The sequence below is a fragment of the Spinacia oleracea genome, chromosome 4, assembly GCF_020520425.1.
Source record: "Spinacia oleracea cultivar Varoflay chromosome 4, BTI_SOV_V1, whole genome shotgun sequence".
Classification (NCBI taxonomy): Eukaryota; Viridiplantae; Streptophyta; class Magnoliopsida; order Caryophyllales; family Amaranthaceae; genus Spinacia; species Spinacia oleracea.
Window position 1 is genome coordinate 157,759,695 of NC_079490.1, and position 15,943 is coordinate 157,775,637.

At 36.6% G+C, this 15,943-nt stretch overlaps 1 protein-coding gene across 2 annotated transcripts; it reads left to right on the forward strand.

Moving 5' to 3' along the window:
- The first annotated feature begins 81 nt into the window (after window positions 1-81).
- Window positions 82-11,611, forward strand: LOC110784817 (protein SET DOMAIN GROUP 41). 2 transcript variants are annotated; one of them, XM_021989263.2, is made up of 5 exons: window positions 82-940; window positions 1,026-1,074; window positions 1,165-1,265; window positions 9,251-9,349; window positions 10,435-11,611. In XM_021989263.2, the coding sequence occupies exons 1-5, from the start codon at window positions 215-217 to the stop codon at window positions 11,380-11,382; spliced, it is 1,923 nt and encodes a 640-aa protein (XP_021844955.2). In that variant the 5' UTR covers window positions 82-214; the 3' UTR covers window positions 11,383-11,611. The 2 variants fall into 2 exon arrangements, with proteins under 2 accessions (XP_021844955.2, XP_021844956.2); XM_021989264.2 differs by lacking the exon at window positions 9,251-9,349.
- The last annotated feature ends 4,332 nt before the right edge of the window (window positions 11,612-15,943 follow it).

Here is a 15,943-nt window from a genome sequence, read left to right on the forward strand (position 1 = left end):
AATTTCGTGTACAGTGGACACCTAAGGATGTTCTTCCCGTCTAATTTTAAATGATAAAACTGCGTTTTTATTAACAATAACCTGCGTTTTGGAGGTGGTGCACGTAGAGTCCACCATCCACGAATTGATGTAGGCACTAGGCAAGACTTATAAATACATTTCCCCGGGAAAACAGAAGTCGAAAATCAGTTAAACTACATTAACAAAAAAAGAGATGGAAATGAGAGCAAAGGAAGACATACAAATAGGACAAGACATAACTCCACCACTAGCACCTCTTGCATTCTCTCTCTACAACTCTTCTCTCCCCTCCAACTGCTCCGCCTGCTTCCTTTCTCTCTCCACTGCCACAACTGCCGCCGCCACCTTCCTTCGCTACTGCTCTAATGGCGCCTGCTCCTCCACCCATGATTCTTCCCTCCATTACTCCTCCGCGGAGCACCACCTCTTTTCTCTTCTCCACTCTAACCCTTCTCTCTTCCCTCACCCTGACTCCTCCGACCTCCGTCTTTCTCTCCGCCTCCTCCACCTCCTCCCTTCTTACACTCTCTCTCCTCGCTTCCTTGGTCTCCTCACCAATCGACACGAGTTTATTTCCGATGAGGTTGATTCAGCTAGGGTTAGGACTGGCGCAAGCCTGATGGCCATGGCGCGAGCGATGCGGGATGAGAGAGAATTCGAGTTCGAATCCAATTCCGACGGTAATGGTGGTGATTGTGAGTTGGAGAAGGCCGTGTTGTGCTTGGTGATTACGAATGCTGTTGAAATCAATTTTAATAGTCAGAGGCTAGGAATTGGGGTTTATGATAAATGCTTCTCTTGGATTAATCATAGCTGCTCTCCTAATTCGTGTTACCGTTTTGTTCCTGCGTTTGCTGTTTCAGAGGGTTCCGATGATTCGTCCTCGATATGGATTTTGCCTTTCGGTGATGCAGCTAAAGTATTTGTTCTTAATGTATTTAGATTGATTAATGGGTTACTGCTGCTAACTTTAATCTAATTTAAGTATTGTTTGGTGGGTTTAGATGCAAATGGAGGATAGAGGTGGTTGTACTACTTGTGAGTTGGCAAAAGGTCAGTTTTTGAAGTGAAATGGAGTTTGCTTTTCGAAATTGAGTATATTTGTACTAAATAGTTGCTATCTTTAACTTACATGAGACGCAGGATTTGGCAACTATGGTCCAAGACTCATTGTTAGAAGCATCAAGGGAATTCAAAGAGGGGAAGAGGTGACAATTACATATACCGAATTGTTGCAGCCTATGGTAAATTTCTCCAACACTTCTGATGATCACCTCTTTCTTTCTATATGTATTGCATTTATATGGTGTATAACTAGATGCATTGGATCATGTTTTGGTGCCCTTAGAATTCTTGGTTTAGCCCTGCGACTGGATAAAGTCGTAGGTTGCTTCCCAAATTCGTGCTAGTGGTTGTTGTAATGTGTGCTTGTATTGATGACTCCCTTGACTGTAGTGGCGCTTTGTAGTGAATTTGGGAGTTAAAATGCATGATTAGGAGCATGTTTAGCAACATCCAAAGGCATGGACTGAAGGAGAGAGAATCTATTAAAATATTAAAAAGTAGTAAGAGAGAGGATCAGAGGAGAGAGAAAAGAAGAGAGAGATGCAAGCCAAAGGAGAAAATGGTTTTATGAATTTTTTTTTTTTGTAGACCAAATGTTTGGTGTTAGGAGAGGGAAAATATAATATTGTTTGAGAACCAAATACTTGGATGTTGCTAAAAGTACTCTAATGATGAACTGAATAACGTGTTCGGCATTGTACCATAGTTCAAATAATGAATAAAGAAACTGTTTAAGGTTAGTGCCTCGTTTTATACAGCTTCGTTACTGGATAATATTATGGTGAGAAGTTGTAAAATGGCATTGAAAATCTATAAGAAAATAAGATGGATGAATGTTATCAGCAAAAGAGCTGCACATAATTTTTTCATTATAGAGATTGTCAAGAGTTTATCAAAGAGCTATTTTAACTATGAGAAATTGTTTGTATTTGTATTTGTATTTAGAGTTTTATTTCTTAGTTCTTTGTGATATCTACCAATAGATGCTGTTGTTATTTTGTGAGTAATTGTCATAAACTACGTGGGTTAGAGTTAATTTATTTTGCATTATTTGTTGGTCTATTTAGAAGTCGTATAGAATGGTCTGCCAATGCAGTATACGGAAGTCATTACGAAGTGGATCCTGCATAAGGAGGATTATTGATGTGATAACCAGTTCATGATATGAGAAAGGCTGAAAGTCTTTATTTAGGGTCTTGAACAAAAGAAGATGGTACTCTTGAAAGGAAAAGCACGCTAACATGGTATAAGTGGCTTGTGAGTTTGAGGCATAAGCTTAGGAAGAGTTATGCAATGAAATCGAGGAAAGGTTATGAAACAAGGGACAGGGAAGAAGATTCAAAGGTGATATTATGTACATCATATATTTTAGTAAAAGATGTTGATATCAGGAAAGGGGTCGGGGTAGGTAGGGGGTCATGAGTCGTAGAATGAATTTATGGACAGTTGGACACCCTCATTTGTTTAGAAGAGTTACAAAAATTAGTTGGCTAATCTAGTGTGGAAAGGATTAAGGGAATAGCTGAAGCAAAGAAAAACATGCAGCATTTGACAGTAGCAAACGAGCCTTCTGTGCATCATTATGCCATAATGGTACTTTTAGAATACATTATAAAGGGAACTACTACCCTCGGCCCAGCTCCCTCTAGGTTTGAGCTGGTATAATGAATCCGGACATGATTTCAGATTCAATCAGTCAGAAAGTGCAGGAGGATTACTCCATATTTTTGCAGCACTGGACTATCGAGTGCTAGATGCTTCTTTGGGGTTTCTTGTTCATCTAGGAGTTATGGTATTACCTTATTAGAATAGGCGTGAGACCAAGAGGTAATTGGGAGGAAAGATTTCAGAAACCTATGCTATATGTTAAGGTTAAGATCTTATATCCCACTGTTTATGTTCTTAGGAGTTGCATGATGGAAATTAAGGTTCTCGTATGTTATAACACTGTGAAAGGAAGCATGAGAACTAGCGTCATTTGATTGGATAGATGAGATGAAAATTGGAGGAATGTGGAGCCTTTACGGCAGCTTGATGATAAAATAAAATTGGCGTATTTTGGTGATTGTGTGATTTGTGTCAAACGATGTGATTTGAAGAAGTGGGAGTCAAATGAATTATCCTCTTCAATATGGAAATGAAAACTAACCAAAGTGAGTAGGGAGTTCTGTTTTTGACTTGCAATCTCTTGCATATTTGGGTCAAGAGAGGATTGGCTAGGAACACTAGTATCCCGGAAAAAGGCATCACAAACAGCACACTATATTCGTGAAAAAGGAGACATTAATAGCTTCAATCATAGAGTGAATGTATATCTGTCTACGTAGTTTGTGCATGGAGGAGATACGTGTATGTGCAGGCCAAGAAGCTACCTTATGTAGTCTAAAGTAATCCAACTTGTTCAAGGGTATCTGATATAACATGAAATATGTCTGTTGAGTGTGATAGATTAACATCAGGTTTGTGCTCATAGGACCTAGGCATCACTAGACCTGGTTATTGGACAGGGTAGTCCAATGGGTATAAGGGTCGGGCCACTTTTAAAAGAGTCTTGACCCTTTATTTTCTTATTGGACAGGGCCCTTATAGGGTAATTGCTTATAGGGCTTTTATAGGGTATTTCTATAAAGCCCAATAACTTTAAAAAAAATACAAGGGTCAAGAACTGGTCAACAAAAATACACAGCTCCTCTACTTTCTCTCTCCTCTTCCATAACCGATCCTATCTCACCTTTCTCTCTCCTCATTCCTTAGAGATCCATTGGCCTCCATGGCAAGATTTTCTCAACAAAGTATATTGTTCTTCTTGTTGTTCTTCTTCTACTGTCGACTTTCGGTAATTTTTCTATCTCTTCTTGGATTGATTTTCCTTGACAAGATGAATGGTGTCAAGATAATTGTTAGCAGAGCACATACAAGTCGAGCAAGATTTTAAGAATTTCGGTCAAATTTGTAGGTGCAAATCATAGATAAAAAATGCGGTATCGGTCACGGTCGCGGGATCGGTCACGGAGTCTCGGTTACGGAAATGACGCGTTGGTAGCAGACCGTGTCGCGGTTGTCGCGTGGGAATTTGAAATTTGAAAAAGAAGCCCCATCTCAGCCCCACTCACTACCCACCCTAGTCCCCCTCTCCTAAATCGTACACGTGACACAATTAAATGATTACCTTAGTCTACCTTCTCTCTCCTCTCTTGTTTTAGATCTGAAAATGGGTTCTCTACTCTATTTCAGTGGAGTTTCTCCATTTCTTTACTTTTTTTCCCTTTCTTTTTGTCGAAAACATGGGGTTTTCGGCTGAAAACCGAGTAGATGTGAGGCTAATAACGTTTAATGCGGAGAAAATTCGTTTGGATCGGTTGAACCGGCCGAGATATCGCCGTTTTTAAAAACACCTTTACAACTCGGGATATCTCGTATCGCCAGCCTCCAAAACCTAGTTAACTCGGGCTAGTTTTTACACCATGGTGCAAATCACTCAGCAATCAGTACTGGTTAGAAAATCAATAAGGTCCAAGTAGTAAAATTAATACACAACCGAACATAAAGCACTGTGAATCGTTCTTAAAGACGAAATAAACTGGCAAATCTCGAGATTCAGGATATATCTTATGTTATTATAGTATAAATTTACTTTTTGCTCAATTATGTAAAGGATTTGAGAAAATAGCAGTATGGCAGTACACATTCTGGAATGCTGATTAGAGTCTATAGTTGTACGTTGCATTTAACTCGAATAAGTGAAGAGTTTAAAGTAAACTTTGACTAAATCACATTATCTAGCATAGATAATAGAGTAAATCACATGTACTGCAGGAGACTGTAAATCTGTATGTATTCCAATTTGAAAACGGATACATATTTCAAAAGTTTAGGAGGAGAAATTCAGACGGGGAAGTTAATTTTTTTGGTCATGACCGTGACACTTTATAGACCCTATTAGCTTTGGACCATGACCCTGACCCGACCCTGACCCTTATGACCCTAACCCGACCCTGACCCGCATTTATTTTTCTATGACCCGCAATTGACTCGCCCCGCTAGTGACCTGCCCTGACCCGCCCCGACCCGCCCAATAACCAGGTCTAGGCATCACCAATGAGCTTTAGGAGATGCGATGCAAGGAATCCATTGCTGGGGAAACAAAGATGAGGAGTGAAGTGAGCAGAAGATGTCCAGATCAGACAAAAACAATGAACATCACCAAGCAACTTGTTTAATAAGTTAGAGTGTAACTGAGTTTCATAGAGGATGGTGTGAGTTCTATGAGCGAGCATGATGGCAATTTCTCCTTAAAATGCTCTTGTTAGGAAGACCTATAGGTGAATGCAGTGAGGAGTGGAATGGTTAACACATGAGTGTGTGATGTCTTCAAACATTACAAGTTCCAGCTTGTCTTTTCCTCATTAGAATATGGATGTTGAAAGGACTATATCCCCCATGGTTGGTAAGTTATTCATAACCGGCATGATGTTAAATCATGCACATTGTTGTGGAATTCCTTGGTAATATAGGAATCAATCACCCACTTTCATGTTATAACTTGTCTTTTTCGGTTTGTTCTTTGGGGGATTAGGGGATCAGTTAACATAGCAGGGGCGGACCTCTATGTTCCTGGATTTGGACCCCCATTATTTTTTTTTAAAAATCTGCTAAATTGATATTGAGGTAATTAATTGCACTTGAATATTTAGTACACCATATTAATAATTAATGTGTAATGTAGACAATAAAATGTACTTGTGGCTTAGTGGTTGCTTGATCACTATGACCCATTGATTACTTGGGTTCGAATCCTAGTAAGGGACATTAAACATAATTATTATTTTTCATTTTTTGCCTTTTACTTGTCTTTTTATTGATCCTCTAAATTCTTCATGTTTTTTCCCAATCTTTGTTGTTCATTTTTTCTTCATAATTTTTCTTTATTCATTTATTATTTTTTAATTTTTATATGATTCATGATTTTTCTTTTATAAAAATACAAAATATTAGTAGTGTTACTTTTTTCTTCAAAATGAATTTGTAATTGGCAAAGGATATATAAGTAATTTATTTTGTACTCTATTTTTATAGACTTATTGTTGCATGTTTTTTGAACTTTTAAGAGATTTAATTATAATAATAGTGTAATGCCCAATACATTTGAAATGATATTCCTATTTTTTTTGTTAGTGTAGTTTTGTGCAATTTGTTTAGCGACAATTGTAATAAAAAATCTCCTTCAATGTATAAAAACTTGTCGTATACACTCTTTTTTTTCCCATTTTATTTGAAATCGCGCCAAGTTAACCCTGTAATTTGTATGGTGTTGAGTTTTATTGTTATGAAACCAAAAAATTAAAGTTCCTAAATCTTCCACATATTTTATTATAGCGTTTATAATATTTTATCTACTTACTCTTCAACTTTAACTCCCCAAAATGAGCAAATACGAGAAATTATAAAGCAAATTATAATTTTTTTGGACCCCCATTTGTAAATTCTTGGGTCCGCCCCTGTAACATAGTATGGCCCGTGACACCCGTCGTTCTCTCACGATTGAAGGGGACCAAACTTTTCACAAGTCTGAACTTATCTCTATGTATAAAGGAACTTTTGAGGACTTTGGTGTCCACGCAAACTATCTCTAATCCCCTTATTAACATTTAAATTGGTAAAAGAACAATTTTGAAGTGTGGGAACATTGATTGCATATAGACCAGAGTTTTCGAAATGTTTGCACGCATATCGTGAAGGTGTGCACCAAAAACTAGTTTGGACACATGAAACTATCTGAACTTATTTTGTCTGAATAAGTCAAAATAAGTTAATATAAGTTGAACCCCACAGACTGTAATTATACTTCCACCTACATTTCTCTTCAGCAAGACAACCAAGGCCCCTTCTGGGGCCGGCCATCCTTTCTGTCACTCATGCCCCTTGACCTGGACACCTTGAGAACTGTATTTGTCAGCCATCACAACCACTTTAGCGATCTTCTTTCATCTCTCCGTCATAGCCCCTACTCACCGTTACTTTTTGGCCATCATCATCAGCAATTAAGCAACCAGTCAACCAGATCTTCAGGATCTTTCATTGTCATTGTTAGCATTTGCTCTCAATGACAGGGGGGGGAGTAATTATTGCTATTGTTACAATGATTTTATACCATTTTGTAATGGTTTATATGTTGGTAAATGAATGGTCTAAGTGTCATGAATTCTCCCTTACCACTGTTGTTGGAGACGCAGAGAGATTCTACGCCATTTAGCATTGATGATAATTGATTCCTTCGTGAAGAATGGCGTGCTGCAAGCTGGTGGTATGACGAGCAAAACCACAAAAATTATTGAATTACTTTTGCCTGTCTTATTTTACTGAGTGTTGTTACCAGCTTTGTGTTCATAAATTCATAATCACTCCCAATATATGTAGCTGGGAGCAACACTGTTGCTGCCAAACCCAACTTTTGTTTTCAACAAACCCAAAAATGAGTTGGGAGACAAGAAGCCAACCAAAAGCTATTTCTCTTGGTCATGAGTTGCTTGACGATATCGCCTTTTACCTACGTTATTACAATATGAAGAAACTATTGGATGATGCTTAATCGTATCCATTTCAGCCTAAGTAAACATTTCACTTTAGATGGGGCCTTTGCCTTGCAACTTGCAAGTTCACTTAACATTTTACTCCCTCCGTCCCTTTTTATTCTTTACGTTTGGTATCATGCATGCGATTTAACGATTAATTAATGTGGATTGAGATTCCTTCTTTTTTATTTAAACAATGCAAATTACGTTTATTTATAATATTTCACTTTTATCAAAATTCTGACATTGGGAAAGTGTGAAAGATTTATCGTCCGAATGAGAAAATGGGAAATATTTAATGCCCCAATGAATGTAATTGATTAAAATAATCACTTGGCACAATTTTTGATAGAATATTAAGGGTATTTATGTTATAATATAAAAGGAAATATTCTAAACGTAAAGATTAAAATGGGACACCCAAAACGGAATACGTAAAGAATAAAAAGGGACGGAGTGAGTACTTTTATTGACCAATAAAAAATGGTTTAGAAACAGGATGACCTATGAGGCTCTGACCATTTTACACCCACATATTTATTGTATTGTAGAGTCCTACTCTCTCTATTTCTAAATACTTGCATCACTTACCTCTTTCGCCCGTTTCTAAATACTTTCAATACTTCCTCTTTTGGTATGACACCACTACTTATTTATTGTTTCTCTCTCTTTTTTACCCAACTTGCACCAATTCTTTATTACTCCCTCCGTCCCTTAATACTCGCCCTACTTTCCTTATAAAACCGTCCCTTAATACTCGTCTCGTTTCTATGAATGACATACTTTTACTAATATTATATCATTTTTCTCAATTAACCATGGACCCACATATATTTCTATTTCCTAAAAAAACAGTAAAAAATTCAACCCCTCCCCCACCCCCACTCCTTTATTTGACACATTTTCCACTACTATATTAAAAAATACCCCACTATCAACTACCACCTAATAAATTAATAAGTCAATTAAATTGCCTAAAACTATGTGCCGGTAAAATCGGGGCGAGTATTAAGGGACAAACGGAGTATTTCTCTCACACAAACAATTAAAATTTCATCACTAACTCCACTTGCACATTAATTTATTCAATTTCATGTAATTCCCACGAATATTCATAAAACTACACGCAAACACAAATGGTATGAGTATTTTGAGACGGAGGGAGTATTTTTTATTCACTAATGAAAATGGTCTAGAAATAGGATGACCGGTGAACTGACCATTATAGACTAGGAAAGTTACCTTTGTCCTTGATCTATTTAATTGACATCTCTTCTTCGTCGTGTTAGTTTAATACATGAGCACTTGTTATTGGGCAATTTAAATGAATTGCTCGTCTTCCATTCTAATATTACATCTATGCTACCCTTAATTATGAATAGCGCTAGTGAAATACTCTAGGTTATTTCAATTGTCATTTTTGGTGATTCTTCTGTGTACTTTCTTTTGTAATGATTTATGCGACATCTATTTTTCTGTGATGCTGATTTATGCTATTCTTTTTTGTCTAAAAATTATTAGAAGTCAGAACTCCCTCTAGATTTTTTTTAGAGCTTGCACTGTGCTAAAATGGTTTTCGGTCTACTCTGTAGGCACTGAGGCAATCAGATTTGTTGCTGGAGTATAAGTTCTTCTGTAATTGTAGTCGGTGTAGCACAGTGCCTCAAGATTATGTTGATCATGCTCTGGAGGTTGGTCAATTTTTGAAGAAGCACTTTATTTACTAAATTTACTTGCTACAACTTGCATAAATTGGTATGGACTTTATCCTGTTATGCCTAAGATTCAACATGCCATTTCATATTCGAATCTGGTGATCTGAGGAGGTCAAATTAGAGAGATAAATCATGCATGACATGGTTGACCTTAGGGATTGTATGACTGGCTAACTAGTTGCGGGCAGGCTGCAAGCAACTGGCAACCGCCATGTTGCCACACATTTACTGAATCTTGTTGGAGATGTCTTTATGGCCTGATTCATTCCCTGATGATCCTACCTTCGGTTGTATTGTGCCATTGTGTATGAACGCACCATTTAGTACCATTATGGCATTATGTGTTAATGTCCCCGCCAGCCCCCGATATGTCCCTGTCATTGCACTTTAGTGTACCACTCCCAATGCTATCCTTCGTGCTGGTTACATGAATAATATGGTGGTGTAAGAATATTTTGAGGTTGGTGGATGTGGGTGGATTTAGAGAGATAGAAATGAGAAATTTGAGGTTTTGTAGTATGATGTGAATGAGTGAGTAATTGGTGTTCACTAGTTGATGTTTTATACTAGTTGATGTTTTATATGAGGCATGACGATGGTTACTAACCTCTGTACACGGATTCTCTGAAATTAAGCAGTGAGTTCTGTAACATATAGTGGGGTGTTTCACTCCTTCCTGGTAAATCGACAAGTGTTTTACCAAAAATTCGTGTATATACTTTGCTTGAATTTTTCTAAAGCAATGCTAGTTTGCCTCGTTATGACAATAAGAGTAAGAACGCCTGCATTTGGACTTCCCCAAACCCTGCACTAGAGAGCCTTGGGCACTGGGTACAACCTTTTAATGCTTTAATTTGCCTCCACAATTGATCATCTGTGGATATATTAGAACTGCTTTCCTTTTTTAAACCTGCTGGCGCCATCTTCGTTTCCCAAGGACGCTTTGCCCCTATCTGGCTATTTGTCGGTTTTCCTTTTTTCAGAAGCAATGTCTATCTAGAATTTTAAATACCAGACCACTTCAGATGCTTATCATGAAAAATTGGAACGTGTCTTTTCAGGAAATGTTTTGTGTCAACCTCCACAAAGGTTGCTCAAAAACTCTGGACAAGCATTATAAGGAAAAAGCGGTTGAAATGTTGAGGGATATGTTGGATAGCAGTATAGAGGAGTATATGGAGGTAGGCGATCCTGTCTCATGTTGTGACAAGGTTGAAGGACTCCTCACTGAAGGCCTGTCAAATAGACATCTGGAGCAAGCGAGAGGAGATTCTGATATAGATATTAAGTTGTCACCCCTGCACTATATCTCTTTAAATGCCTATACTACGTTGATTTCTACATATAAGATCCGTGCTGGTTTGAATGGCGAAATGCATCCCCAGAGCTTTGATATGAGCAGAACTAGTGTAGCATACAGCTTGCTGCTTGCTTGCGCGACACACTATCTCTTTCTCTCGGATCCATCTTTAATTGTTTCTGCTGCGACATTCTGGATAGATGCTGGACAGGACTTACTATCTTTTGGAAGAAGTCCGTCATGGAATTCTTTTGCAAATGGTGAGTTGCAAAATCTTTCAGCTGTTCCCCATGTCAATTGCCCTAGGTGTTCCTTGTTGGATAGATTTGAATCTCACTTGAGTTGTACTCAAACTCGAAATATGATTTTCAACAGTATAACCAAGGAATTTCACAAATGTACATCAATTATCATTCCAAAGGCTTGGAGCTTCTTGGTTGAAGGTTGTAAATACTTAAAAGATGTAAAAGATCCGATTGATTTCAGCTGGATTCAAGGTCATGAGAATACTCAGTTGCAGCATGGTGAATTCAACATATGCAATGGTAGTGAGAATGCAGATCTTAGTGAAAATGAGTCCATTGATGATGTAAAGACAGCTATCTATGAACTAGGTATGCATTGTTTGCTGTATGGTGGCTTCTTATCAAGCATTTGCTATGGTGATTCGTGTAGCACTCGATTGATACGAAATGTGATTTGTATCTGAAAGGGTCATTCCCTTCGTCTTCCTCTTGTATTAATTTATTGAATCATTTGATTTAGAAGCTAGTTGTATGTATCACACTATTCACTGTGCAGTGGAATAAATTGAAGAGTGTGGATAGTTGTTTGAGATCACACGAATACTCCCGCACAAGTGATACCTGATTCTTTGGTTGAACCTACGGAAGTTTGTTGGATTTCATTATATATTTATATGCAACTATTTCATAAAATTCTTGGTTCAAGCAATGTCCATTACTTGAGGTGTATTGCCATGCTATATTTCTTTTAACACATTATTGTGCAGAGCATGGTTTCCTGCAAGCTGACATATTATGTCGTCAAGCTAAATGACTAAATCTAGATATATGTTCAAATCAGGTACTCATTATAAATAAACGTTACGGAGTACGTAGTATAATTTAACGAATACATAAAATATTACTGCTTGTGAAAATAAAAGGGTAACATTTTACATATTTTACTTAACTTAGATTCTGTTACTAATGATAGTAAGATCGTTTGATACATACCTACTCTTGATATGTAGTCTGCGTATACTGAAGTAGTAGTGGTAGTTTAACTTTAATGTATCTACTCCGTTTAACTTTTAACTAGGGTGTGGCCCGGACGATATGTCGGGTTGATACTTCAAATGTCATATTTTATTTTGTACACGTGTTAGATATACAGGTTTTATCTTCTTTTGTAATTTTTTGAAACTTTATATTTCCTTTGACATTGTTACCTTGTACATTATTTTATTTTATTTTTTGGCAACATTGTTCTATATATTTTTTTTAAGGGAAAGAACGGGCACACTCATTAAATCAAATCAAGGTCCGTCAAAGTTGGGAGACTTTGGGGGAAAGAGTTCATACACACACGTTCCGAATTAACATCGGTTTCACACCTTGCCGCAGAATGGGTCACCGTATAACTCGCCCGTCTACCAGATTGTTATTTATCCTTATTGACCATCAAATGTCTTATAATCGTTTCGTAGTGAATTTGACAATTATATCTTAAAAATAAAATATTAATCAGCACAACCAAACATGCATCAATCTAAGTAAGTTAAATATATTTTAGTGAGTTAATAATACACAACTAATAAATGGTTAAGATGGTTTGACCTCTAATTTTGTTCTACTTGGTCTCTAGTTCAAATCTTGCTATATTTCTGGCTTGATGATGTGTCATATTTGTAATGCAATAGCAGTTACACGTGGCATGTATGCTTGATTAGAAACACCTTTTAATATATTACTAGTGTGTGGCCCGGGCGTTGCTCCGGGTTTTACTTTTAATCGGGTTTATGTTTTCTAAAAATGCGCCCAATTTTAAAAGATTGTATTTTACATTTATATGTGAAAATATGACAAACATTGTAGGTAGTTGAGATGGTAGGAAGTGAAACTTTTAATCCATGAGGTTTGATTTTCGATCCTTGCTACATGCATGCTTTTTTGGTTGTCAATCATATACGTTTTCACAAACGCCTTTTAATATATTAGTATAGATTAGTAATGAACTACTTTAAACTTTAAAGTCTATATTAATTCAATATTTATTGTGGCTCATTGTGAAGCAGAAGTTATCCAAAAGAAGATATTTAGGATACCTCATGTCTCTTTATTGCCAATGGAAAAGTAGAAAACAGAAGTTAGTTGAGTAATGACTACAAACATGTAGATCAGTAGATGGGCATTGACATTATTTGTGGGACATGGGCATTATTTGTGGGTCATACGGGAATATCCGTTTAGCATATTAGCATAATAATAGTATCAAAAACTTTCGGAAATTAAGTAAGTTCAGCTCAGTTACAACTTATGATTAACTTTTGTTTTTTTATAAGTTCTAATAAGTTTGGGTATATTAACTTCAAATAAGTTCAGATAAACTCAGTTAAGTTTGTTATAGTGGACATTTGTGGGTAAATATAACACACCCTTAATTCCTTTTGTTTATGGGGTTTGTAAATTTGACTTAAGTCATACTCTCTCCATATTTAAATAGGAGATACAGTTACCATTTTCGGCACCATATTTAAATAGGAGATACACTTACCATTTTCAGTAACTTTTCAACCCCACCAGCTAATTAAATAATATATCTAATTTACCATATGACCCACTACCACATTAAATAATTAATTTCATAAACCCCAACCCCCACACCCCTCCATAATTAAATGGTCTTCACTTATTTATTTAGTGGTCCCCGCTTATTTTACTTGATTAAAATATTTACCCCAACCCCACTTGCTTTATTATTTTATTTCATTTAACTATTATTCCTTAATACTCGTGTACGGTAAAGTGTATCTCCTATTCAAATAAAATGATAGTATCCAAACAGACCATAAAGTTCCACTTCCTAAGAAGTGAATAAAATTGTTCGATAAGTGTAGGAATTTAGAATTTTCACATAAAGTTCTACATACTTAGGGTGAGTTTATCCCTAGTCTTGAAAGGAGTCTCGAGGTGAGTCTCAAGCCTAAATCTTGGGATAATGTGGTAAAACACTACACTAAGTCTTGAAGTGAGTTTGAAAATTCAAGACTCACTCAAGACTCACTTAATACTCCACTTTTTTTATTCCTCCAATCAAATCATGCCACATAATCAAACTTAATTTATCTTATTTTACCCAGCTAAGTTATTGATGGTTTATGTATTATTTTGTTTCATTTGGCTTTAAATTTATGTTCTAGATCTTTTGAATTTAATATGTTGTATTATTGTTTCTAATTTGTACGGAACATATGTCAATTTCGAAATTAACATTTTCTTTTTTTTTTTTTTCATTTTTTTCTCGAATTATAAATTACTTTGTTTTAGAGCCGATCAACATGGGCCTGACCCGCTGGCCCGGCTTGACCCGATCCGAAAATCACCGGGTGTTGGGAAGAAGGCCCGGCCGAACCCGATTTTTTTTAAAAAAATATACGGCCTTTGGACAACGCAAAACAACAATTTTAGTTATAAATTTGGCCCGACCCGAAATTGGCCCAAGCCCGAAATAGCGGATTTTGGGCATACAAAATTTGCCCGAAGCTTGGCCCGGCCCGGCCCGCCCCGACGTAATGGACAAATTTTTATGTTCTTGACCCGGCCACCTTTTGATCGGGTCTATTTTGTTTATATATAAGAAAACATAGTTTCAATATTATTTGAAAAATGTACCAAAAAAAAAGATATATACATAAAATATTATTTTAAGAGTTAGATGAGTCCGAGGTGAGTCCGAGGATAATGTGTAAAAATAGGGTGAGTTTTGTGTGAGTGTGGATAATAAAAAAGTTAGTGGAAAGCTGATGTGACAGAGTATGAAGATTGAAGGTGAGCCTGAGGATAAACTCACCCTTAAAATGCTAGATAAACAACTTCTCTCATTGATAGTTCCTATTATGACTAGTTAAATAATTGTATATCCATTAAAATATATTTTAAACCCTTATTTTTAGGGAAAATTGTTGGTTAATGAAGAAAAACCATGATAGGCGTTTTGAGTATATCTACATCGTCTTTAATTGCGACAACCGTATGATACTTCATATTTGGGGAGTGTCTTTGATCAACTTCAACTACTTTGATGCCAACACGTTAGTCTTTCTAAGTAAAGTGATGAGTTCCACTCCACTTGTATACTCCAACTTAAAGTTTGACGGTTGACAGTTAACAGTTAACAGTTAAGAGATCAGCATTTGTATTTGCCTTAATTGTTACGACTAACGAGACAATAATACAGGTGGATCCACGGGTGTGGACTCTGGAATAGCAAAAGTGACTATTATTATTTTGCGTTCTGGGCCGTGTGGCATACAAATTTCTAAATACAAGTACTAGATGAAAATTAGATTTTGTCATGTTTATCTAGGTATGATTGATCTTTTACGGGTGTATGTTGGTATACAATAAATCTATTATAAATTGGTATAACTAGATTTTTCTACGTGGCGCTCTAATATTGGATTAATGTTTGATTTTAAATTGAATATTTATTTATTTTATTTTAGATTATTGTTTGATTTTTGATGAATTTTATTCTAGAATCATTTTTTAATTATTAGAGTGTTTGATTTTAGATGGAGTTCTATATATTAGTAATTAATTAATTAATTAATTAATTAAGAGTGTTTGATTTTAGATGGAGTTCTATATATTAGTAATACAAAATTTTAAATCAGACGGTCTGACGCGTCAGACGTGCCTACGTGTCTGGGCGCGGGTCAGGACACGGACGCGGGTCAAAAAAACCGTGGTTTTCAATTTGGATCATATAAATACCTATTTTTTACCCAATTTCAAAACCCTAAATCATTTCTCTCTCCTCAAACCCTCTCTCTCCTCAAACCCTCTGCGTCTTGAAATCGCAAACGGCGGCGAACCCGAACTCGCCGCCTACGAGTTTCTCTCTCCTCTTGATACTCTCCGGCGCCGGCGGTCGTCGTAGGTGAGAATGATTGCCGCCGGAGTTGAAGATCCGGAGATTTGGCTGCCGAACGAGCGAGGAAATGGAAGATCGACGAAGGAAGGAGAGGGAGGAGAAGAGTCGTA

Excerpts from the sequence above, each read along its gene's own strand:
- LOC110784817 (XM_021989263.2), top strand. The coding sequence starts at position 215 with ATGGAAATGAGAGCAAAGGAAGACATACAAATAGGACAAGACATAACT. Across the intron at positions 941-1,025 it reads CTTTCGGTGATGCAGCTAAA|ATGCAAATGGAGGATAGAGG; the intron begins GTATTTGTTCTT and ends TGGTGGGTTTAG. Across the intron at positions 1,266-9,250 it reads CCGAATTGTTGCAGCCTATG|GCACTGAGGCAATCAGATTT; the intron begins GTAAATTTCTCC and ends TCTACTCTGTAG.